This window comes from Pezoporus flaviventris, unplaced genomic scaffold (genome assembly GCF_033815535.1).
Source record: "Pezoporus flaviventris isolate CSIRO_AGI_PZ_B2104156 unplaced genomic scaffold, CSIRO_AGI_Pfla_v1 ptg000063l, whole genome shotgun sequence".
Lineage (NCBI taxonomy): Eukaryota > Metazoa > Chordata > Aves > Psittaciformes > Psittacidae > Pezoporus > Pezoporus flaviventris.
In genome coordinates, this window is record NW_026892611.1 from 8165263 (window position 1) to 8191046 (window position 25784).

The 25784-nt window shown below is 41.9% G+C and overlaps 1 protein-coding gene across 9 annotated transcripts in view; it reads left to right on the forward strand.

Moving 5' to 3' along the window:
- Positions 1-25784, forward strand: part of CUX1 (cut like homeobox 1) — a 269185-nt gene that overhangs the window by 27325 nt on the left and 216076 nt on the right. For all 9 annotated transcript variants that reach the window (XM_061470433.1, XM_061470425.1, XM_061470426.1 and 6 more), the window contains exon 2: positions 23370-23480. In XM_061470433.1, coding sequence (XP_061326417.1) covers positions 23370-23480 — 111 coding nt within the window. The remainder of the gene's footprint in view (positions 1-23369; positions 23481-25784) is intronic.

Here is a 25784-nt window from a genome sequence, read left to right on the forward strand (position 1 = left end):
TGCTGCTCGTATCTGCTGGTATCCTTGGTGTCTAGAAATAAGGATCTGAATGACTGGAATATTCTGAATACATGCTTTTGATGACTTTGGTAGGAGGCAGGATCTCAAGAGTAGTTTCTTTCTAAATAAAAGAATAATCTTCTAACTTTCATGTGTGCAGTTTCTCGCTGTATTTATCATGGGCCTAAATTATTTAAACCATAAAGCAGCATCTTGCAAGAAATTCCTATTCCTATGATCCTTTTTTTTTAAAAATATGAATATTTAAAGTCTGTACAAAAGACAAACCTTGTATAAAAATACTATATTACCCATGAGTAAGGAAAGTTATTAAAGGTAGGCACAGGCTGAGTAGTGAAATGGGGACATCAGATTCCTTAGAATAGCTTGTTACTAAGAGATGCTGAATCCAAGATAAAAGAACTCCTGTTTCTTCTAATTCCTAAGACTTTTTTCAGACCTATTTAATTATGCCTTGAATATATCCAGTCTGATGTTGATGATGGTAGCTGCTTTGGATAATGATCAGCTGTTGAGGCAAAAGGATTCACTCAGATTTTTAATCTAGGAAGCAGAATGCTGATTTTTGATAAACTTGGCAGGCAAACAGCAGACTATTTCCAAGGAAGATGGTAGAGCCTTGGGTGTCGCTTTAGTCTTCTGCCTGCTTTCTCAGCAATAGTACATAGAGATCTATCTGTTTTGGTCGGCATTACCTTTTTCAGCCTTTATGTTTCCATAAGAGTTCATAAACCTGCAAATAATAGTCTGCTCAGAGCTCAGCCAAAAATGAGTAATTTCCTTCTTTCTTCACGGCACTTCGAAACTAGTCGGTAAGGTTCTCCCCAGTGGAAGAATGAGACACATAATATACTGGAACCAGAGCCCATAAGGGAACCCAGTTTGAATTAAAATAATCCCAGGAATTCCTTTCTTGCTTTACAGTGTATCTGCATGCACAGAGTAGTCCCTTCATCCTTCATATGCCCAGCTGCCATTTTGATAACCTTTTAGGTGTTTATTAGAAAGTGTGCCATTAACTTGCATCTGTTCCACTCCAGGAAATTGGCTGTTACTGTCTTTTCTTCCTAAAATATTCACTATTCCCTGTCTGAAACTTCAGGCCCATAAATATGGTATTAAAGCCTGTATTGATGATAAGCAAAATCATCTTATGACTGTTCTGTTTTCCTGCTGTTGCTGCAAACAAATGTTAAGAATCTTTCCAAAAAGAAAGATCCTCAAGGATCCTTCATTAGATGCGCTCCTGGGAATTGGTAATAGATACTTGAATATCATTCATTTTAGGAATGAGATTTTGATGCCTATTAAAATCAAAGTGCACGCTAAATATTTACTCTGTTTGTTTGGAAATGTGTATTCCTTTTAAAACAGCTTCTTTTGCATCTGCACTGTAAACGCAGAGCTCACCGGTTCACTACTCCCAGGGAAATTGGTGTTTTTACCAAGTGGGGTCTGAATTTTCCCACTCCTGATGGATGCTGTGCAGGCCTTTGGCTGGCCTTGTGCAGGAGCAGATGGTATAGCAAGAAGAGCTTGCAAGTTCTGCAGGCCAAGGTTTACAGCAAGCAGAGAAAAAAAGGGAAATGTTAATATAGAAACTTGAAAAATCCCCTGATACAGAGAAGGGAGAAATGCCAAAGGGAAGAAACAATAGTGTTGCTCTGAAAGTGGTATTCTAAACTCGAGCATAAAGCTGGAGCTATCCTGATCTCATCTGTGCAAGGTCTGTAAAATCCAATTACTCTTGATATCTGGAATTTAAATAACTAGAAACTTTATGTCTAGTCTTGTCTTGCTTTTAGCTCTCTTTTCAGTGGGAAAAACTGTCCAAGTCAGTGATAAGGAACCATTTTATTTGGGGAGGAGTTTTAAACAACACCCAAGGATGATGTCATCTCTGACACTGTTCATATCCTGATTCTAAATCTGTATGGTGAAAGAAAGAAGTATGTATTAGGAATGCTGTATCATTATAAACCTATTAGGCATTGTTTTAGGTGTTTTAAAACAAGTCTTGGCATATAGAGCAGCTTACAGGGTTTATGGAAGACTGATCTGCTTTTAACTGGGAAAAAAATCATAGGATCTGATAAAGTGCTGGTGCATAGGTTTTAGGCTACAGTGCTCTTTTTAATGTGTTTAAAATGGAAAAGGTTCTGGGGTTTTTGCAGGTAAAATACTACACCTTGCTTTGAAACATTAAAGGAGAAAGACTTGGAAGCAGCTGAAAAGGAAGTGGATTGTTAAAGTTGCTTGAGAATTTCTTTTGCTGTCTGTTTAGGTAATCATAATTAAAAAATGCCTGAATGATCTTAATAACACATGATTCAACTGACAAGCACTAATTGCTCTCTATCAGGCCAAGAGAAGATGAATGTTGTCAAGAAAACCACAAGTCAGACAAGCTGATTCTCTTCTAGTCTGACACCGTGTTCCCATGTACAAACCAGTTTTTACTGGAGTCTTTCCAACATCAAAAGAAAATCCTTGCCTTCCCATTAATTTTCGTTGCTGGCAGGCTCGAGCTGTTTGTGACGAGTTACTTTCGTTACTATTGCTGGCCTGCTAATGCACAGGATTGTGCAAGGGCAAAAATGTAAACAGGTTTCCCAACTTCTCTTTATCTTCTGTAGTTTAAACTGAACACGTTCTTACACTGGAATATGAAGAATTAGGTATAAAAAAAAGACCTCTTTTTTTTTGTCATAGCAGTCCTTTTTTTTTTTCTTTGCCCTGGAATGTGCAGTGCACTGGGCCAGGTAGAATAACATTATCTTTCTTCAAAGGTTCTCTCCTTTTTAAGACATCCTATGCAAATTATGGCATTGCAGTGAAAAATCCAGTTTTATATAGCAGATGCTATCTGGCAGGATTTCCTGCGAGGTGATGGGTATGTAGTGCCATGGGGTTTTTTTTCTTTGTTTTGTTTTAAAGACACCTTTTTTTTGTCTGCGCTCCTCCTAGTCAAATCAAGCCCTTGTCCTTTGCTGCTTGACTTTACTGTATTCCCTGATCACGATACAAGTAGTAGGAGATGCTCTGTTTTCTTTCATACTTTTCCATTTATATTTGGGCATTGGTTACTAAGCGGTATTGGATGGGTATGGGTCACTTGGGCAACCATATACCAAGATAAATTTGATGACCTTTCTTACAAACAGTGTTTAAAATATAGTGTCTGCTTTGTAGCAAGTAAATTCTAACTTAGTCACTGCAATGTTAATTATGAAGGGAGATCATACTATGTTCTAATGTAGGTTTGGGACTCTTAGCAATAACAGGAAACCCTGGGATCTTCCCGTATATAGAATATCCCCTTTAACCAGATACTTTAAGTTTGATCATTAAACTTCTCCCCAGACTCAATAGTGCCAGTTCATCTTTTAATTAGTTTTTCTGAGGAGCAGGAATACTGACTTGGTTGTAAATGCACCATTGCACTCTGGAGGGACTTTAGCTCCATCTACTTCATGTTCCTCTGGAGAAGATGGGGATCAGCTTCCTAAAACTTTACCGGAATCCTCAGCCTTCAGTTCTTAAGCAGCATGGCAGTTATCACCCTGAGAATATTTCACTGTCAAATTTGATGCCTGTTTTAACTATTTGATGCCCACCTTTAGCATGTCTGGAGAGATGATGTTTTTAAAAGGATTGATTGCTTGTGCAAAATGAAACTTTGAATTCTCTCTCAAATTTGGCATCTAAAACAGAATCTCCTGTCAGCATCTCGGTATGCTGAACCTGGTTCAGTTGTAATGAACACCTTTTCCTTACTGTTTCCTTTCTGGCAACAGGAACCCCCTTGGTGGTGGGTAATGTTGTAGTTTGGAGGGAAGGATGGATGGAGGACACGAGACGAGAGCATTCCTGACTTGCTTTCCAGTTCCTCCTGTTTACAGGGTCACCCGCACAGGCATCATTCCCTAGTTTTGGCTCTCCAACAGTAAAAATAGGTAAATAAATCAGAGAAGATAGGCAAGACCGAGAGCTGACAGTGGGTTCCTTTGTCATTTCAGATCTCCTGAAAGCAAAAAGTACCTGTGTTTTTATGTCAAAACTATTATCAAATCTATCTGAAATTATAATAATTTGTGACAGTTTAACAACATCCCAGGTTATAAAAAGCACAGTGTGGCAAGTTCCTCTGCTTAACTTTTGCATGTGATGGGGGAACAGTGAATCCCCTCTCCTCACCAACGGTGCCCTGAGACGCTGTTCATTGCGCTGCTGATCAACACCCAGACATGCAGGGGGTCTTGTTAAAATCGGGGTGCAGAGCACGGCACTGTCAGCTGGAGTCGAGATGCTTTCGGGCAGCAACTGCAGAGGGTTCATTTGTTCCTGCTGCAGAGTTTTCTGTGTAAAATAATGAGAACCCTGGAGTCTGTTCTGGAAGCGTAAAATCCTTTGCTTCTGTAGAAAAGTGACAGTGGAGGGAGAGAATTAACATGGAGAGTGTGACTGTGTTACCTGTAAAGCACCAGCCAGTCATGTGGTATTCTGAACCTAGCCGCCATCAGATGTTGTTTAATGCTTTGTCAGTGAGTTAGATATGATTCTGGTTGTATTTGAGCAAAAATACTAAAAATCCAACCTTCTACAGTACCTTCTTGCTGCGGAGAGCAGAGCAGTGTTTGGGGTATCTCTAATTCAGATGTCTGGTTGTGTTTTATGGTTTTGGGGGAGGTTATTTTGTCATGGGGGTGGTGGTATTCTTTTCAGTAAATGATTTAAGAAAAGAGTTTAGGATTTGTTCACTGGCTTTTTAGAGCAAGGCACATTCCCACTGATACCTGTGTCTAAACACAGTCACCAGCCTTCTTTTCAGGAGCAGATCTCTCTTCTCAGATCTGAGGGGCTGAGGAATGGTTGTCCCCCAGTCACACCTTTACTCGGGTAGGAGGTGATGGCAGCATGGGGGCATGTAGATGAGATGGTGTCCCTGAACGGGGGGCTGCTGCTCTGTCCTTCTGCCGAGGGTGCCTGTAGAGGGGCACGGCAGCCTCGCAGGTCCTCTGCTCTCATGCAGGGTGGCTGAGGTTTCAACGTATACCTTCAGATGTATAATCTGTGATATGATGAGTATGTTCATTGGCATGGTTCCTGTAGCCGAGCAAGAACATGCCAATGAGCGATAAGCAGTGCCATCTAGGGTTGAGCCTGGCTTAGGATTTTCATTTCAGAGCTCTAAGCAGTCAGCAGCAGTTCAACACTGGGAGGTTTCCAAGGGCAAAGTGTACAATTACTCTTACAGAAATATGGTTTTCTTTAGATTATAATGTGTATTTTAAAAGCACCAAACGGTATGCCCTGAATTCTACCAAGAACTTGTAATCCTGATGTTGCATCAAAAATACATACCTGTGCTAGGAAGATTGCAGGATGCTGTTGCTGGGTTTGTCGTGTTACATGAAGTTTGGGAAGCTCCTGGTGTGGAGGTTTTGGGTTGTTTTTCAGAACCATTACCTTCTAACTGATGCATATAGGAGAACATCTGCTTGAGGAAAAGTTGCTGCATATATTTGAAGGGGAATAATGTAGTTTGAGCATACGGTTGAGCAATCCTAGCCAAGCCAGAAGAGTTGCCCAGAAGTAACTGGGTGTCCTGTCTGGATCTCAGTGTCACTGCAAACTTTTTTGAGGAGAGGGGTAAAGAGGTGGGATTTGAAGTAAAAAATTAATCTCTTCCATGAGGCAGGCATGTTTGAAATTCTGAGCAGCAGAGTCCTTTGACAACACATTCATAGATAGGCCATGTATCTCCGTTTCTTCTGCATTGTAGCTGGGGCATTCCGTAGGGGAAAGTCTGCAGAAGTCGGTTAACTCTAGAACTGTCCTATACCCAGAATGAAATGATTTTGTTTTACACATTTATCTGAGGTTTGTGTGTAGCATTGGGGGAACTCATTAAACTTGACAGCAGATGCTATGGTCTTGTTCGTACCATCCAGAAAGGCCTTGTGGTTTAAGGCTTTGTATTACAGCTTTCCACAAAGAGCCACATTATTTTAGGGTAAGTAATTAAAGAAGGTGCCAGTGTTAAAGTTCTGTCTTTCTGTGCCCATATGGCCCAGTCTGGGGCCCGCACTCCAGTACTGGTATTTGCTGGGGACACGTAAGCGTAGCCTTTGCACAAAGCCATGTAGAACAAACCAAGTCCAGGCCCTTGTCTTCAACCTCACCCGTCCATCCCCATGCACTTGGCACACGTATGGTGCAGCCTGTCTTCAGGCAAATTCAGGAGCCAGCTCCCAACTACTGGTTGGTGCCTGTGGGCAGATTTAGGTTTGCATTGCTTTTCAGTAATATGTAAGTTCAAATGACTATAACTTATAATAAAATCATAATTTAGTAAGCACTAACACTTCATTTCCCAAAGTGCTGAGCGCTCTGCGTTGTCTCCTGTCACCAGATTACAGCAGGATGTGCGATGGTCTGTGGATTTAACTTCATTTTCCTGAATTAGATGGTTTTTGTAGGCAGGTTCACTATGTTGAAGGAAGGTACTGTGGCTTTACACATGGAAAGGGGCTGGTGGAATGGAGTCACTGCTGTAAGGTGAGCTTGTGCTCCGTGATTCTTCCTAACTCTGTGGGCTCAAAGAGCTCTTTCTGACCTATGTCAACTCCCGTTTCATCTTTAAATTACCTACCTTTTGGGTGGATGCATTAGGCCAGGGGGGTGACTGTAAGCTCAAACTACTTAAAAGGTAGTTCTTTTGAAGATGCTCTCCACCCCACCCCAAAGCAGGAAGCGTGGTTTGCCTTGGCATCTCAGATCCCTGCTTCTTCCTATTGGAATGTCTCTATTTGTTAGCTTCAGGGTTGCTGTTTTCCTTAGTTCTTTTTTTTCTAATTGTTAAGTTTTTTAACCCTTGCTGTTTCCTGAAAAGTACCAGTGAAAACTACTTCAGCAACTTCTTCCTTGGCTCTCCGGGTGGAGTGACTAAGGGCTGGAGTGGGAAGAATGTCTGGCCTTCAAGTCTGTGATCTGCTGATTCATAGATAAATGTCCTATAAAATGCAGAATTAGGCTGCTCCGAAGTTAGAGCTGAATATTCTTTTCATGTTCTTTTTGGGAAAACAGCCACAGCTTGACTCAAACTTTCCAGTTTGGTATGTGCTGGTTCCAGCATTACAAAGTTCATCAGCCTGTCTTAAAGGGAAGTCCTGGTTCTTGCTGCCATGCATTGAGCGCATCCATGTGCTCCTACGCCATATGGAGAATGATGCTCCTATCTCATACGGAGCCAGGTGGGCCAGTCTTAATCCCCCTTTGCAAAGCTGTGTCACTGCAGGTCTTAAGCAGTAAGACCTGAGATTCTGGAACATTTGAAACTCATGTTTTTGCAGGGGCCCAATCATGAAAAACCTAGATTCAAAGTGATAAAAAGAAGAATCCAAGATGGCTACGGAACTGCTGAAGACTGTGGGCAGAGGAAAGCATTTTGCCCCTAGAAGGGGAGTTCGAAGAGGAGATGGTCCATGAAAGTGTTTTCTGTCATGAAGGAAATCAATGTTTCTGTAAAATCTGCACAGTACTGTTAGGGAAAGAGGGAAAAGAGAAGAATGAACATGAGTGTGGACCACAGTGACATGCAGCCCCTGCTTGGTTTCCTGGTTGGGGGATAATAAAAAAGTCATGTAGCCAAATAAATTATGTACAGTCTGAGAAGCACTTGTTTTCTTTCTTGATCTTGTTAAAGCATTTCTTAACACAATGGCTTTTTTTCTCAAGTATTAGCATTAATTACTGAAAATGTTAATAGGTTTTGTGGATTGTACAAGTGGGAAGACTAGCAACAAGCTGGTATTTCAAAAGAAAATAATATTCCATCTTCTAGATTCAGAGATAATTCAGGAAAGTAATAAAAGCTTGTGAAATCGTATAGAAGAAAGCTTTATGTCACTTCACTCCTTCATCAGATAGAAAGCAAATACCTCTTTTCATTGGCCAAAAGTGTGTCTTAGAAACGACCCTATAATTTTTTTCTTTTGCAAGTCACCAGCTTGCATCTGTTTCAATGGACTTTTCCCTCCCCTTCTCCAATAGTAATCCTAAACCCTCCAGTGTCCTGGGGCGTTCTGGCAATGCAGCCTGCTGCATGTGCTTCCTGCAGGCAGCGTGCACAAATGATCACTCTTTAAATCATACAGTGCAAGGTTTCATTAAAAATTTGGAGAACCATCTTATGAGTAGTTGATGATCTCATTTTATCCATACATGGCACTTATTAAGTAAATACCTTTGAAGCATAGGAAACCGTCTGGGAACCGAACTTGTGTTTCTTCCTCTGCTGTGTTATCTTAATTTGATTTGGTAGTACAGAAGTCCTGAAAATATTTTCTAAGGGAAATATATGTTGGGAATAATGCAGTGCTATTCTTAGCCCTTCTTGCAGACTGCCTACTTGTTATTTTTCCTTGGGACTTTGCTGTTCTTCAGGTGCTTTAATTTCATATTTACTCTTGATTTCCCTCGAGGGGAGGATTCGGCGAAGCACTGAGCACGTTTCAGACCTGGCTCCACGGCAACAGGAGGTTTTCCAAGAACTAATTCTGGCCTTTTCTGTGAGAATCCTTGTCAGCACTTTTTCACTGTAATGAAGCAGTGAATAAACCAAAGTATTTTTGGTAACAGTTGGTACACCACACCTCTACGGTGCCTGTCCTTTGAGGATGTGTGTGCTTTGGAGACTTGGGAATTACACATCTTGTGCATGTTTCTGCTTTAGTTATGAGGAAGTATTTATGCCGACAGGCTGGGACAGAAGCTCCGAGGAGTGATTGCTTATTGTTTCATGGATAATAATCAGCTTCTCACCTTCTGTGGTTATTAACTGTTTAGTTGGAAGTGCCTTTTAGAATCCGACTGAGGGTGTCACTTCATTACAGGCAATCTTCTTTAGAGGCATATGAAGGAAGGATCCTTTAGATGCCTCCAAATGTCCTAGATGCCTCTGGCTTGGTGTCCTGCTTGAAAAAGGGACTGTCACCCATACTGTGTCTCAGCTGTGGCTTTGTCCTAACAGAGCATTGGGAATGAATCCCCACAGGTGGAGATCTCCCCTGTCATGACCTCTCAGTGCTGTGCCACCTTTGCAATAGAAGTGTCCCTTCTGAGCATCCCAAAGACCAATTTTGGCTGTTGTTCCTCAGTTCAAGCCCTCCCAGTTAGTAACTGTTGTTCCTCTTTGCTTTAGAGGACTCTTGCTGGCAGCATGAAGTGAGCTCCTCTTAGTTGTCAGGGGTAGTAGCAGGGCTTCTGTGTTGGAAGAGCCGTCAAATCCTTTTGAAGGGGTATGTAGCTCTTCATTTGAGCCTTAATTTTTATGTATTGGTGCTGTTACCTCTGCAAAGCCAACTTGTGTGTCTGATAGAGCAGCAGTCAGAAAAATCTTGAGGAAGAGGAGGAACCACCCAGCTCTTAGCGTCCCATTTTTGTGCATTGTATTCTGGACTCTCCAAATTGGATTGAATGTTGTGATTGAAAAGATTGTCAGCACTATGCAAATGAGAGAGAGAAGTGAAAGTGCATCTCGTGCAAGTAATTCCTGTGTAGATAATTTGCCATAAAAATTTATATTGCCGTTCTTAAAACCTTCAGAGATTTATTCTGTCTAGGGAAAGGTGATTTATATGGTATTAAAACACTTTTTATGTTCCAGTCCTTTAGATTTAATGTTTATTGCCTATAAAAATGAAATCTTCCTGTGGATATTTAAAAGTTTGGGTACTGTGTGAAATATATATTCAGCTTAGAATCTGAAATGCTTTAGAGATGCAGTAAATAAGTGATGGAGTGTTACCTCAGATTCACCAACCTCGGCAGTCCAGACTTACTCCAGGGCTGAATCCATTATGTAGATAGCATTCTGCTTACCTTAGACATATGGTAAGGAACAGATATAATGACAGAAGTAATGTGTAATTTTGTCATTCTTTTGGGGCTGAATATTTAGGGCACTCTGTGTAAAGGTTTTTTGAGGCTGAACGTGGACTGATGCATATAGACAGTATTAAAATGCAGAAGTAGGCTTGCTCCTAACCCACAAAGGGCTGGGTTAAAGGAAAGATAGAGGTACACAGCAGGAGTATCAAAAGAAGAAAAAGCATTCAGCATCGTTTCTCTATATAGCTTCTGCATGTGGTAATGAAGGGAATGTGATGAGGCAGTGCAGGACTGTTGTAGTCCCTGTGAACAGAAGGGCAAGGAACAGTCTGTGTTCTGGGTTTATTTCTAGTTTAATTGCTGGTTCTTTTTGCCATCCCTATTAGTGTTTAGGCAGAAACACAGAAGAAACTGTCCCTCTTCCAAAGTGTGATTCCTAACCTCATAGTGTAGGTCCTTCTCCTGTTCGATTCTGTATGGTTTTTTTAGAGCATGATGTATCTTTCTAGAAATGTCTAAAATACAAAGCATGAATCTGAAAGAGACAGAAAGGAATCAAGTGAGGTTTTACACAAAGATCAGGAAGTGTTTGTAGGTGGTTGTTTTGTCTTGTAACTTCTTTAGTGGTGCTGCTCTGAAAAAGTAAATGATGGAACATGCATTGCTTTTCCCCAAATGTTTCTCATCGTTTCAGAGTTCATTCCCCAGAAGAGCTGTACAAGTTAAACCCTAAAGCATGTGTCCTACGGGGTACCGGGAGAGATGGAAGAAATGCTGGCAAGTCCTCCTGAGATTTTTCAGCTGCAGCTGCAGAATGCTGGATATTGCTGCGCATGAAGCACAAAAATTAAAGATTGATTTATTGTCATGTAGCTAAAATAACCAGAGATGTTGTGGGAAATAATGCTGAGGACTTACTGATAATGCTTAATTTGCAGTGGTCCTCAAACAGTAGTGTGCAATCCCTTTCCACATGATCCTCTTCTAACAGAATCTGATGTTACCATGAATGTTGGGATGGGTTGCACCGGAGCCTGAAGCCCTGCCTCTGGTTGCAGCAGGGTTTTCTCCCACCGTGCTTCACCTCTGCCTCATCCCCATGTGGGAAAGGATGCCACGGGGATGTTGCAACATCAGGCAGCCAAGCGAATGGCACCATTTCAAGGAGGAACTTTGGTGAAACTTCCCAGGGTTTAACTGTCTGCCCTGGCACATGAAAGCCAAGGAAGTGTTTGAGTGTTGTAGCAGTAAGGGTCAAGTCCGCGTTAGTAAATGTAGCACTTGGTGCAGCATGTTTAGCAAGGGTGGCTTGTTTGTTGTTTCACTGGTGAAGCCAACGAGTTGTCCTCCAGACTGGGTGGGTAAGAAAGCTTGCGGAATGGGACCAACAACAGAAAAACCCAAAGAAGTATCAGGATAAAGGAGAAACATCCAATAAGCAACAAAACCCTTCCTCCTCCGCTTTTATTCTGGTCTCCACAAGAACTGTGGGAAGGCAGGATCACATCCTAATGTCTTTTTCCTGAGTGATGTGAAAGAAGTGGAGAGACAGGAAAGCAATTTAAGCCTGTGGTGGGTTTAGCAGGGCTTGACCTTTGCTTCTAGGGTTATAGAAATAGGATTTAGCTGAAATTAGGTGAAAAGCAGTAGCTGAAAAAATAACCAAGCTTCAGCTGAATGTTTTGTATACCGAAATACTGAAATTAGGCTCTCTGTGATGATGCTGTTGAAGCGGATAGATGTCCTTGTGTAGAAGAGTTCTTGTTGCATTTAGATTATCCTTTCTTACTTACCAGCCAGATAGGCTGTCAGACCCCAGCTCTGGTGGTCTGATAATTCCATGGTTTTGTTGGGCTTCATATTTGTCCACTTTCTTCTTCTGCAGTAAACTTAGTAGCTGCATATTCAGTTCCTACCAGAAATGTGTTTCTCTTAAATATATAGATGTTCTTGAATGATAACTTTTTTCTCTTCTTTTTTTTCATGAAGGATCTAAACTGAGAGGAAAAGAAGGCCAGTCTCAAAGTGAAACTTCTGTTGTTGATATCATGTGTACCATGTTGTGTCATCTCAAAAGAGGCATTTTTGGATTAAGCTTTCGTATTGTCAGGCTTAGGGCTTCATAGTATTTCATGGGTTTTCTCAGCAGAAGTGCTTTCTGGCATATGAACAAGGGTGTCCAATGCTCTCGTCTGCATATATGACAGCTAAAATTTGGCTGCACTTCGAGAGTGTGTAGATAAAGGATGAGATACTAGAGGCAGTGAATCTCGAGAGTAGCTCAGAGGTAATCCAGCTGTTTATTTGTGGTTTGTCTGAAAAGCGCATGGGGATGGAGAATGGTGATAGCAGCTTCACACTGTTCACTGAAAACCTTCAGCTACCTGCTTTGGGTTACAGATCTGAGTGCTGGTTTTGGTTTAGAAATGTGATGCTCATTAAATACATAATAGAGGTAGGAAATTGTTCACGAGGACCTGACTTTCCTTCCTAAAGGACTGGAATGACTTTGGACTTGCTTTCAGCCATAGCAAAAAAGAGGGGAGATGGTCCCGCTCTGTTGGAAAGTGTTGCTCTTTATTTCGGTTTTCATATAGGAGACATGTAAGTGTGCACATACATGGACAGAAAATCCCTGTATGACAGAGTGCCCTGAAGAGGTACAAATGTAAGCGATCTCTTGGTAAGGAGATCCCTTGGTGCCTGGTTGTACCATCTACCTCCCCAGACGGCCAGGAAGCAGACATTACTGTGTCTTAGATAACTGCCTGCGTGGAGTTTCTTTCTGTGTATGGGGAATGGAGTATTGTGTTCCATCAGCTTGTAAAACTGAACTAATTAACAGACAATCAGCATTGATTGAGACAGCTGCATTCTTTACTGAGGGATGATAAACACAGGGTCTGCACAGAATTGTTTTTACTGCCCTGAAGTGCAGGAAATTGAAATTGTGTTTGATAGCCAAAATTAAGGGCTTTTTAGTGACAGTGTATCATAGCAAGGTTGACAGTACCACTGCAGCTAAAGCTGTTGTTTTCATGTTAGTGTGATTTGTCACTTTGAACAGTGGGGGAATTCTCTAAATTACTACCAAAGGTTTTTATGGTTAAAAAGGGGTTTTGGCTGGACTTTCTACCTTGGCTGTCTGTGTTCATGGAGTGAGTAGATGTTGGCTGGCTGGAGTTTGCTGCCTCTGCTGCTTCTAAATGCAGTATTTAAAATACTTCATGTATTCCTTTGTTAATGCATGATTTTTAGAAAGCCTTTATGATAATTCCTGCTATACAGTTCTGGGTGTGCTACTAGAAATGCTGATTTAAACAAAAGGATCCATGTTAGGAACACTGTACAATAGTATTTCTGGTTCTAAACTAGCTTGCAACATGACTGACATGAAGCATGTTATTTTTTGTTCTGTGCCGCTCTGCGTGGTGTCACCTCCAAGCCAGCCTCCTTGTGACTGTACATCAGCTAATTTTACTTCATGAGTCAATTCTGCTATTTTCCTTTTCATGTCACAGAAAATGAGCTTAACTAAGTACCGCAGTATGTTGTTGGGAATCACCTAGCTAGAAAAGGCATCTTTCATTCCTCTGCATCCTGATTTCAGTTCGGTGTGGTACTTAGGCTCAACATTGTCCAGGTAAAATACTGAAACCTATAAAAACTTTCTAAAAGGCTTCAAAATCTGCCCTTCTCTTCAAGTGTCCAAAATATGTCACGCTTGCCCTTGGTATTAGACCAGACATACTTTTATACTGTTGTGTGTTGCCATGCCAAGCTGAGCCAGTATTTGGGATTTAGATCTGAAAGAGGCCTAAATGGGATGTTAATAGTAGCAAAAACCTAAATAAAGAGGATGTTGCTTTCTTGTTTCCTATTTATATCTATAACTTTTCAGAAAACATCCCCCAATTGCATTCACAGGCAATTCTCAGGAAAGCTGTATTTTTCCCATCATGGGAAAATGCATAAACCTTACAGCATGCCCAGAAAGTCAACAAACTCAGACCAAGGGAGGAAGCATGTTAGTCAGGAGTCAAGGACCGTTCTCTGAAAACACTCTGCCAAATACTCTTCCTGCTTAAATTGTTTATCAAACAACAGTTCCATTTGCCAGCAGATTTCTTCTGATCTTGTTTTTGTTATTACTTTATTCCTTAATGCAAGTTCCTCATCCAGCCTCCCCTGTCAAAGGCTGTGGTCTCTGTCCTGTGCGTGATGCCCCTCGGCTGCGCAGCTTCATGGTGGAACAGGTACATCTGAATGTGCCCCTTGATCAGCAGTAAAAAGGGAAGGGGAAGCCTGCTAGAGGGGTGTCACTGGACAACACTTTCAAGATGTATTTTGTAGGATTTCCCTGGTGCACATGCGCCTTGGTCAGGATTTTAAGCTAATAACAACAAGAAATTCCACATTAAGACTAGCCCCATCTTTCCAAACCACATTTGTCATGGTTAGATAGATTATCCACCTATTGTACCACTTCTGCAACATCCAACAAACATGGAAAGGGAATAGGAGGTGTTGTGTTAAAGTCCACAGTAATTTTTTTCCTGTCCCTCTAGGAATGACTTAGTTGGAATGTGGGTTTAAAAGTATTTTTAGGTTGCTTTTTCAGTATGTATGTCTACTTTTGTTGGTAAATATTTCATGTTCAAACGTTAGCAAATGGCTTGAGTGGCTTTCAGATTGGTGATTGCGTTTGGAGACTGTGAAGGATTAATGAGTGGTAGTTGTGATGGGCTTCAGGGTGGGCACTGGGTCTGTCTGTAATGGTTAACCATGTTTAAAAACCCCTAAAAATGAACTGAATAATGTGTGTTGTCAGAGGAAGAATAACTGTGAAGTTTTGTTCTAAGTGGCACTGTAGTTAGGGGTTGGTTGAAGTGAAAGAACACGCGAGCAACGAGTTTGTTTTCATTCAGAATAAAAACACATCACAAAAGCTTGAGTTTATTCGTTTCTTAAGCAGTAAGTTCCCAGAACTCACACTGAAACAAGACTGGGCGTGTATATGTATTATTGATTTATTTGTGGTAACATGCATAGCAAGTTATAAATCCTGGTCTGTGTTAGACTGTGTATCTTGTTTAAAGCCCGGATATGCTTCATTTACTAGCAAAGCTGAGGCTGAAAAGGGGGGTAACTAAATACTTTAAATGATGTAACAGAGCTCATGTTAAAGGGTCGAACTTTTTGTTATTTAAACCACTCTTTTAAGACTCCATTTTACTTTGATCTGTGGTCAAAAGGATTATTTAATGTAACTCATGAATCTGATCTTACTTGGTAGTAAGGCATTAGCTGAAGTTAGTGGCGGTGTTCAGTTACAAAATGGCAGTATAATCCCTTTCCACCTGAACACCATGGCTGCTGCAGTAATGCTTTGAAACAAAGGATAAGAATAGTGCATTAAGTCGTTTGTAATTACTCATTAGTTAATTGCCTTTTTTGCTGTTTTATTTAAGGGCCAAAGCTCTACTTAAAATTGTCTACAAAAACGTGTGTTACAGGACATGGTTGCTGTGCATCTCCTTGTTAAAACCTAAGGCTTTGTTGGTGTCACAAATGTGATTTAGACCATTGTTTTCTCCTCGTTGTCCTTCCCATGCGCAGCTACTCCAGTCGCTGTTGGGAGGGCTGAGAAGGGGAAGGGAGTAGACATCTCCTGCCACAGTGAAAGCAGAGGAGAGCTGAGAGGGACCCAACAGGCTGTGATCTTGATGGTGTGGTTATTGTGTTCTTGGTTGCCACTTAGGGGCTAATTTTTCTGCTTTATGTGGTAAGAGCTATGGTGAGTATGGCTGCTGGCGCTGCATCTCGGTCAGCTTCTGATCAGCTAACGAGATAGGTCAAGCAGATGTATTTTACTTTGTGTCTTGCCTAGGCAGAGTCTTTGCAAGCAACAGTGGGTTTCCTTTGGTTTCCCATAATTGATATTACTTGGCAGAAGAAAATGTAGTTTGGTTCCCCGCTGCCCTGTAGCTGCTGCAAAAGTCACAAATGTTAAACTGAGGCATTTATTTTTCTTTCAAGTAATTAACCAGCGTGTATGTGATTAGCTAACTTGATTTTATCATGTAGAAAGCCATCAGCTGCATAGGGCAGGGAAGCAGGAGTTTCCACGCTTGTAATGTGGCTGGGAGACGATGGGTGAGCAGATTGCTCCAAGTCAGAGCAACACTTGCTGCTTCTCGCTGTACACTTGCTATCTGCCTGAAATGCTCCCTTCTGGGAAGCCTCACTGCAGCAGTGTTTAAATGAATTCATTACTTTTTGGCCTTTTCTGTGGTAGCTATTGAAGCAACTAGTTTGAACTCTTGCTTTTAAGTGGAAGAGTGTGAAAATTAATGTGTGGGAAGTCAGTGGAGCTGTGAGCAGAACCCCGCCGGGGTGGGAGCTGCAGCAGCCTTGTTGTGGACGTGCTGTGCTTCCTGAAATAAGGGAGCCTTCTCCCCAGCAAACACTTTTTAAGAGATTTATGTCCTTTGAAAGTGTCATAACTGAAATACAAACCCCAGCAGTGTTAAGTAACTGATGCAGTAGCTTTGCTGTCAGTGTGTATGTGCCAGGTGTGAAAACCAAACTATGAGGCCTTTAGGTGAGGGAATGGAAGCTGGTGGTGTCACAGCACCGTAAGGACCGTGTTGGTAGTAGAGAATCTGCATGAGAGGACCTTTAAGGAAAGCTTGGAGAGGAGCAGCCTTAGAGATGTGGCTGCTTTTTAGCCTGTCCAGCACTTGAGGCGAATGCTTACTGCAGTGAGGACAGAGTAGACCTGGTGGGAACAGGGATGACTAACAGTCTGGTGCAGAGGCTAAGGAATGCAAGGTGGAGGCGAGAAGCGTTAGGGTTAGGGTTGAGGACGCTGGGAGTGAAACCTGAACGTGGTTTCTGCAGGGAAGTCAGAGCACATCAGCACGGTGGAGAGCCAGCCAGGGCACTGCTGGTTGGACCTGGAGCTTGTGAAGGGTGGTGTGCTCTTCAGTCCTGAGAGTGGGGAGAGAGAGTAGATAATGCTGGAAGATGAAAACCCCCTTTTGGAACGAATGGGCGATGTTTCATTGTTCCCCTGAGTGAGAGGAAAAGCTTGTTAAATGCAGACCTTTGGCATTAAGGTCTTTGTAGCTCTGGACAGTCTCCCATTCTTTGCATTTTCAAGGTGCAGAAGAACAGACAGGCATAATTGTGTTGGCTGTGGCACTGGCAATCTTTTCTCCTCAGAGTGCATCTGTTGCTGGTGTAGATATTAATGCAGCTGGTTTGTGCTGATAGGAGCTCCTTTTGAAAAGCCAACACTAGCTTTCCTCTCTTGTGAGATTTCTTGATAGGCTTTCCCTACGTTTGTGGTATTGGCTGATGTTATTGTGAGCAGACAAAGCCACAACAGGCTTTGTGTTTTAATGTTTCCCTTTTGTTTCTCTAAGAGCCCCTTAGTTAAGGTATCTTATTGACAACCACATCAGCACCTCCGGTTTTGTTCACTCTTTGCAGTGGCCACCACACACGTTGACTCTGTCCAGAAGCACTGCACAGAGGTCAGAATTTGTTCCAGTTAAAGCCTGTTTCAGAACTTACTCAAGAGTCAAATTACTTCAGTATGCGGAAATAAAACGTGTTTGTTGAAATTTCCTAGCTAATTCTGTGTGTGAAAGGTTGCTGCATTGGTTTGCCAAATGGCAAAATGCTTCTTGAGAAATGGGTTTTGTTTAATGCTTACAGGTTTTGGGATTTTTTATTTCCAGAGGTGTAAAATACAGGAATTCTGGTCTTTGCGTTGTTGTTTGTTCATCATTTTCTGCGGATGGGTAAGGCAGGGGATGGTGCTCATGAGGTGTTGAGCTCTCCTTGAACTTATCATCATCCCTTTCACTTGTGTTAAAAAGGGGCTTTACAGCGAGGCAGAGACAGGCTCATTTTACAGGAAGGAAATTTCTTCCATGGTTGCATTCTTACAACGTTTTATCTTTCTGAGCGCCTTCTGATTGGAACTGGGGCTGGCTTTTTACAGTCAAAAAGAAATTCCCAGTGTCTGCTTTGTGGTGGGAATGCAGAGCTTTACCAGGGGAGCACAGTGCCTGTTTGTTTTCCCAAACGCATCAAGCTCACAAAGCAGTTTGCCATTTCTGCAGTACTTGTGTGATCAGCACATAGGCTTCTGCACAGGTGAGAACTGTGGGGTGTTAAAGATGGAAGGGTGCATTGCCTAATGTATCAGGGAAGTGCAGAATTCCCTCGAAACAGGTAGGCTGTGTGGATACAGAGTTGTGCCCAACACTAACACGTTGGTGTCATCAGTGCACCAGGAAATTGTTCTATAATGGAACTGATTCATTAGCTTTGGTAGACCCAACAATGCAGTCCTGAGAGGCTGAAAACAAAACCGAGACTATTGAAAGCTTTCAGTTGCACATTAGCATGTAGACTGAGTAACTGACTGAAATGATGATAAAGGGAAATACCTTAAAAACACAGAAGCAGCAGTTCAGGGGAAATGGTTACTACATTTACTGGTAAAAGACTCCTGATCTACATGCAGTTGTAATTTGTGTCAATCCTTGTAATAAGTAAATTGAGGTTTATGGTGAAAACATGCTGTTAACATCTGCAGCCATGCTTAAGGCTGTCAAGGCTTAGCCTGGGTATTGTGTCCAGGAGTAGGAGTCTACCAGAAAAAAATCGGTGTGTCATAAAGATATGATACGTGTTTCTTGCTCCAGTGTAAGCAAGGGTTAACCATTGTAAAATGGGAGACTAACCAAATTTTGGGGTATGGTTACATCACTTGTGGATGATTATTAAAGCTTTGTATAACTTTCCCATGTGAAACATAAGAGTGCTGGGTCTAAGCAGAGACTACTAGTTAGGATATATTATGTTAGGGCAGCTTTTGGGGGGATTGGGATGCTGAAGTGTTTTGGTTTCCTGTGTCCTGAAATACCGGTGTAGTTTCCTTCCACTGTTAGGATGGAGGAACAGAGACTTCATCAACGTCCAAGAAAGCGCAGTTTCTGTCTAGAATCATTTTCCCAAGTGAGTAGTTCTTGGAGAGCTCTGGTGGCAGAAAGGGCTGGGCTGGTGCTTCCTGTTACAAAAAGGGAAGGAGAGCTTCAGTGTGCTAAACCAGTCCGTTGTCAGCGGTGCAGACCTGCTGGCTAGGGGATTATCAAGGTATGCATCTTGTAGGGGAAGACATGTCAGCCGTGAAGGAAAACAACCTTGGAACCTGCCTGAAAGGAGGCTGGAGTTTTGGAGTTACTTGAGGTCAGCCTAATAGCAGGGTGATGCCAAAAAGGAGGATTCCATCCGTTCCCCTCGCTCCAGCTGGGTTTCCCACCTCCCTTTTGTAATGGTACAACACTGTGTAGCCACAGAGGAGGGCTGAGCAGGGAACTGATTCAGTGCAACAGGATTTAAGAGGGGAAAGGTGAGATATGTTTTTCGCAGGAGGCTGGGATTCCCATTGCGGCTCCCTGCACAGCTGTGGCATGGGGTGACAGGAGCGAGAGGAACAGGGATGGCTCCTGGGGAGCCTGAAAGAGACTGGAAATACTGGCATTAAAGGAAGCCAAATGCGGTTCAAGTTGATGGTGCATAGCAGATCGACCCTCCTAGTGTTAGATATTTTTATATATATGCTACGTGAAAGAAACCTTTTAATGTTTGTTTTCTAAGGATTGCTTTTAATGACTCCTGCACTTCAGAGCGTAAGCCCTTCTTTTCTCCTCTCTTCCCATTGCCTCCCTCCCACTCTCAATAACTTTGTTGGAATGGGTCAAAGCAGAAACCCTGGAGAGAGTTCTTTAGTTATCTGTGGCTTAAGCAGTGAATGGTGTCTGCCCAAAATCGATGGGACTTTGGGGCAAGGGGCAAGATAATCCTCCTGCTTGTTCTCTCTCAAAATGTCCTCCAAGTAGTGACTCACTTTTGCAGGGGCGATTGAATAGTGGCTATTTTTGGCCAGAAAGTTTATTAGCTTCTGTTGCATCAGTGGAACTAAAGCTTCCAGGCTTTGAATCCTCTCTGTAGTTGGGTCAGCACTGCAGTGCCTTTGAGCCCTGGCTTCCGTTTGCTTTTCAGTGGGGTCTTTTTGATTTTAAAGGTGTGGGGAATGATACTGGGACATGGTCTCCTATTTTTGTTACACCCTAAAGGATTCTCTACTACGCTTCTCTCTGTATAGCATTACATCTTTTACTCAAGATCTCCTTAGAGAGTGGTTGCAAGACTTGGGAAGTGGGTGTACCTTTGAGTGTACTCAGGTTTGAAACCTCAAAACTAATGGTATTTACTCTTTAATACGTGCTTGCTTGCAGAAATGATGCGTTGGCCACATTACATTTTTACAGAAATTGGGATATCTCATGAGATTAAGTCTCAAAAAGTCTGAAAAATCTGCCATTAATGCCTGTGGGTTGTAATCCTGTATCTGTTTATGTAAAAGAAGGCTTAAGTAAGAGGAACTTGCACTGAAAATGGTTGAGATGAAGTGAGGAAGAAAATTTTCCATATAGTTTTGATTTGGGGCTTATTAACCACAACGTAGCTTGAGGATTTTAGCGTCTCAGTTTACATCAGATCTTGTATATGGGGCTGAATGTCTGCAGTTCCTCAGCTGGAATTCAACTTACTGTATCAGTTGTTCATAAATGCTAAGGCACGATCTTGAGCCTGTGGGCTTCAGCCCCCAGTGCCAAAGAGTTCAGTGTAGTTGTATGCCTTGGTGATGCCTGTACCCGAGATGTCACATAAGGAAGTTTTACACAGTAAGAAATTATTAGACCTGTCCCAGCTGGAATTCTGAAAGCAATGGGAAGGTGCCTGTAGTAAATGTGTTGTGGCACTAGTATCCATCGAGCAGTGGGGGCAAAATGGTTATTCGTCACTTGCTACTTGCCTCTGCTCTTCATAATAGCATGAAATATATGCTAGTATGAAACAGGATTTATTTTCAGTCAGTTCTTAGAATCATAGAATCATAGAATAGTTAGGGTTGGAAAGGACCTTAAGGTCATCCAGTTCCAGCCCCCCTGCCATGGGCAGGGACACCTCACACTAAACTGTCTCACCCAAGGCCTTGTCCAACCTGGTCTTGAGCACTGCCAGGGATGCCGCATTCACAGCCTCCCTGGGCAACCCATTCCAGTGCCTCACCACCCCAACAGGAAAGAATTTCCTCCTTATATCCAATCTAAACTTCCCCTGTTTAAGTTTTAACCCGTTTCCCCTTGTCCTATCACTACAGTCCCTAATGATGAGTCCCTCCCCAGCATCCCTATGGGCCCTCTTCAGGTACTTCTTTCTTGTCTTTAAATGTGGAAGTGTAGGTCTTTAAAAGTCGATTTTTCCACTTGTAAAGTTGCTCGCTAGCACCCTGTACTGTAAAAGAAAGCGTTCGATTCTTTGGTCTCCTGAAATTCCTCCTTACTTCATGATTTGTGTTTGCTTTGCTTTGCTTTAAATGCGTGCTTCCTTTTTAAATATAGTTTTCCAAGTTGCTGGCCGTACCAGATTGTTTATATTTTTTAAAAGCCTTCTGCTTAGCCGTTATATTGCTCTTTATAGTACTGCTTAACCACATTGGTTTCTGTTGCTCTTTTTTCTTGCATAAACTTAGCTGGGATGAATTTCAAATGTGGTTTATCCAACTGTTAAGTATTTCCCACTTTTCTGCAATAGATTTCACATATGTTACAGAATTCCAAACCAAGATCTGGTGGACATATTGCCCTGTTTTTTAACTCCAAGTCAGAAGTAGGGGGTTTTTTAAGCATTACAGTGACAATATTTAGGTCACTGGCTCCAGTGTACTGCCTAGCTTCAAATCCATTTGTCATATTGAGCTTATTTCCAAGGATTAAGATAACACGGTCCATATATTAAAATAAATAAATTAAAAAACCTCTTAGTTTCATGGTAATAAACCTAAAGAGGGGGAAAATATTGATCCTTTTGAGTTGGAAACTGCAGAAGGCTTTTTTTTTCCTGTGTTACCTGCTGCTATTTCTAACACCTCTGCACACATAGGAAGAGGCAAATCTTTGGTTGTCCCATTTTGCTTCCCCATAGTGGCTGCCCATTTCCACTGGGAAATATGTATGATCCGACCTACAGGAAGTTTTTATGCTAACCATTCAGTTGTAACCAAATCCGCTTTACTTTTACTATGGTCTTTTTGTGTGGTGGTAGCAAGAGATGCCTTGGTCAGTGACTTGATTGACTGTTGGGCATCTGGAATCAGACCCCACAGGAGGTCCCAGGCTTGGCTTCTCAGTCTGTTCTGTTACAGGTTATTGGGTTATGACCAAATGCCAGTGGTGCAGCAGGTTTTCTGGTGAAGAATCTCAGGGTCAGAGGCACGTTGGCAGAGGGATGTGATGAAGATAGCTGCAGAGGAGACCTGCCTTGTGTTGTTCTTCCTTTTCATGAGCTTCATTCGCATAGCCAGGTTTTTCTCCTTTCAAATGAATAATGGAGGAAAACAGTGCCAAATTCCTGTTACAGATTCTTGGTTATAACTCCAAGCGACCTGGGGAATGAGGTACACAGCTGAGCTTTGCCTTTATTTTTTTCATGTTACGTGGAAGTACTGCAGAAAAGGAATAAACTGACGTGGAGTATTGTTGGTTTATGGGCTGAGAAGTGACCCGTTCAATCTATTAATGGTGACATTTGGAAGCACAGCACTGAGTAAAGAAACTGGGATGGGGATAATGCACTTGGGTGGAGCTGGGCATCCCTCTGTAGGCTGAGCCCGTACTTCAGCCTAGTAGAAGCTGTTGGAAGATAATCTGGCATTATCAGATGATGAAAAAAAAGATAGTTTTGGGGAAGGAACCAGAGACTTGCTAATAATTTTAGAGGCACAAATTCCAATAGTAAGAAAGGATAATTTTGTGTTCAAATAAAGAAAGACTTAAGTTGAAACAGGGCATTGGAGTGGCAGTATAGAATTCTGCACTGTGTCACCTGAAATTAAGAGTGACTGAAGCATAACTGCTCTAGGCTGAAGTATAAGGTTAACAAATATTTGAGTTAATCGTAATATTTTTTCAGAGTAACTCAAAAAGGGAAAATTCAGTTTCTTTACAAAGCAAGCAGGTGAAAATGAAACTGGCTGGAATGTGGTTTAAAATCCAGATTTGGGAATTCATTAGGAGGTGTGTATTGCATGCCACTGCTGCTATCCTGTATACTGTTGTGGTTAAAAACACAAATGATTTTGAGAAAAATGGTGATATTTGGGTTGTAAGATGGGGTTGTAGAACCTCATTTGATGTTATTCACGAGGTCCAGTTTCTGGAAGCCTGGTGCTTTGTTCTGAACCAGTAGTCCAGCCATCTTGATGTTCTAAATGCCGTGATGGATGTATGAGCTTTTGTTTTTATTTCTCTGAGAAACGGAGCTCTGACCATAGTCCCTTTTTGTTGTTGTTCTGTTTTTCTTGACAGAGAGAGCTCGATGCCACAGCAACAATATTGGCAAACCGGCAAGATGAAAGTGAGCAGTCGAGGAAAAAACTTATTGAGCAAAGTCGCGAGTTCAAGAAGAACACTCCAGAGGTAAGGAGGAAAGCTGTTCCAGTCTGTCAAGTTTATTGCAGTAGTATATGGTATTGGGCCTGTGTAAGTGTGTTTTTTTCCCTTAATAGTTTGTTTCCATGATTTTCTTCTACGCATTGCCAAGTCCACCATCCTAAGCCTGCTTATCTTTGATGGTTTTCTCATCAGGGAGCTTTTGCGTTCTGTAAATAATGGATATGAATTGATGTTTTTAGAGGAACCATGAACATTAGCTTCCAGCAGGCTTGCTCTATATTTTCTATAGTGTAAAACCTGGAGAATTGCAAAAAAAAAATTACTCTTCACTAACCCAAACTCCCTTAGCACTTGGATGAAGAAAGTGACATTTTGCTGCCTAAATAAATCTGTATCAAGGGCATAACTTCAAAGATGCTCATTTTTCCATCAAAAATCAAATTAAGTTATGCTGTTGACTTCACTGGAGATGCAGCAAGGTCAGTGCTGAGTTCGTCAGCCACTCCACACACTCAGGTAGTGAGTGAAAGGTGACAGGACACCCCAGAAGGGTGACTGTTAGGTGTAGGAAGCTCTTCCATGCTCATGTTAGCATGTGCAGTGTGGCAGTGTACATGTATGCACAGTTGCACCAAAAGCACATATAAACTCATGTTGTTAACTGATGAATGTGTAGTAGTGTGTAGGGCTGTTTGTTTTGTGATTTTTTTTTTTTTTTTTCCCCCCCTGATGATTGCCTGCAATCTGTTCATCCAGGAACGTTCTTGGGTTTCACAGCCCATTCCAGATAACCAACACACAAATATCGTCTCTTTCCAAGTGCCTTCCTGGGAAAGAAGTGGCAGGCAACTCTTCTAACCTTTATTCTCCTTCTCAAGTAGGGGATGCTGCTTTGCTTCCTGTTGGGACAGTGGGAATGATGCTGGAGGATCATACCCAGAGAAATGAAAGGGAATGTCAGAGCAGGAGGGACTTCAGGGGAAGAGGAGTTTTGAACTGATGTGCTGAGGAGGCTTTGTCCTTGAGGTGGACAGGAAAGGCCTAGTGAGCCACTGGCATTTCCAAACTGATACATTTATGTTACTGAAACATCAAATGTGCTGTTTTTAAGAACAACAGTGAGTTCTGTAGTTTGACTTGCAGGAGAAACCGTTCCTCAGATAAATAAGTAACGCGATGTACAGCTGAATTCAGATTTCCACAGTGAAGTAACAGCTTTATCGGTATAAAAAAAAAACCCAAACCCACAAAGATGGAATTGTTAAATGTAACAAGTTGTTTCGGGAGTCCACTCTCCATTTTCTTTTTCCTTCTGCATTTATCCCTGTCAGTGCAGTAGTGGTTGAGCCTCATCCAGCATCTCTTTTCCTCTGCTGTAGCCACTCTCACCGTAAATCAGAAGCGTCAATTACCTTGACTTTCCTATCCATTGCTGTCTGGGATGTCCTCTAGACTTTCCATAGTGTCTGCTTGAAAGCAGCATGCTGTGTAGCAGAAAGGGATTAGGAAAATTAGTAATGAAGATCATTTTATTTCTTCTTACTTTAAAAAAAGTGACAAATCTTTTTGGGTCATTTCTGCCTTCCTTGCAAATTACCACATTGCTGCAGAAGAAATACAATATTTTCATGTTTATGGGAATGACTCCAGGGCTTTTGGTGTTTAAAAATGTTAGAATACTATTTCTGACTTGGCATACAGGCAGATGACGCTGGGAAGAAGCATCTCATATTTGGGAACCTTGTGAGAGCAGAACTTTCAGTGGTGGATGTTACATGCAGAAACCTTTAGAAATGGTTCTTAATTCCTGTCACTGCAAAAATACTTTCTACCTCCTCACACCTTTTAAGAGGTCACGTCACACCTGCTGCACAGAGGTGTCCTGGGGTATTTTCAGTCTATGTTTCATCCTGAGCAGCTACTGTGGGAAGGCTGAGTGTGGTCAGGAGATTACTTGAAACATCAATTTTACATGACTGCTACTTGGAAGACATCTCAAAATAGATCGTGTGAATTGCCACCCTGCATCAGATGATTATTTTCTTATAGTGATAAGTCCTGTGCTACTGTGACTAACTGTGATGCTCTGGGGGTATTTTAACCTCTGAATTTCTTGGTCTAATTCATCGTGTCATTCTGGTGTGCATAAGCAAATGTTTGAATGAGCATCTCTGAGAAATCTTTTTCCCTCTAAATCATTTCAGTGGCACAGGTCAAAATTTTTGTCACAAAGTGAAGATACTTCCCAATGCTGGTAACTTTGCCTTTGCTTCTACCCAGATTCACTTGAGTAACTGCTTTTTGCTTACCTGTTTCTGTTTTAAACAT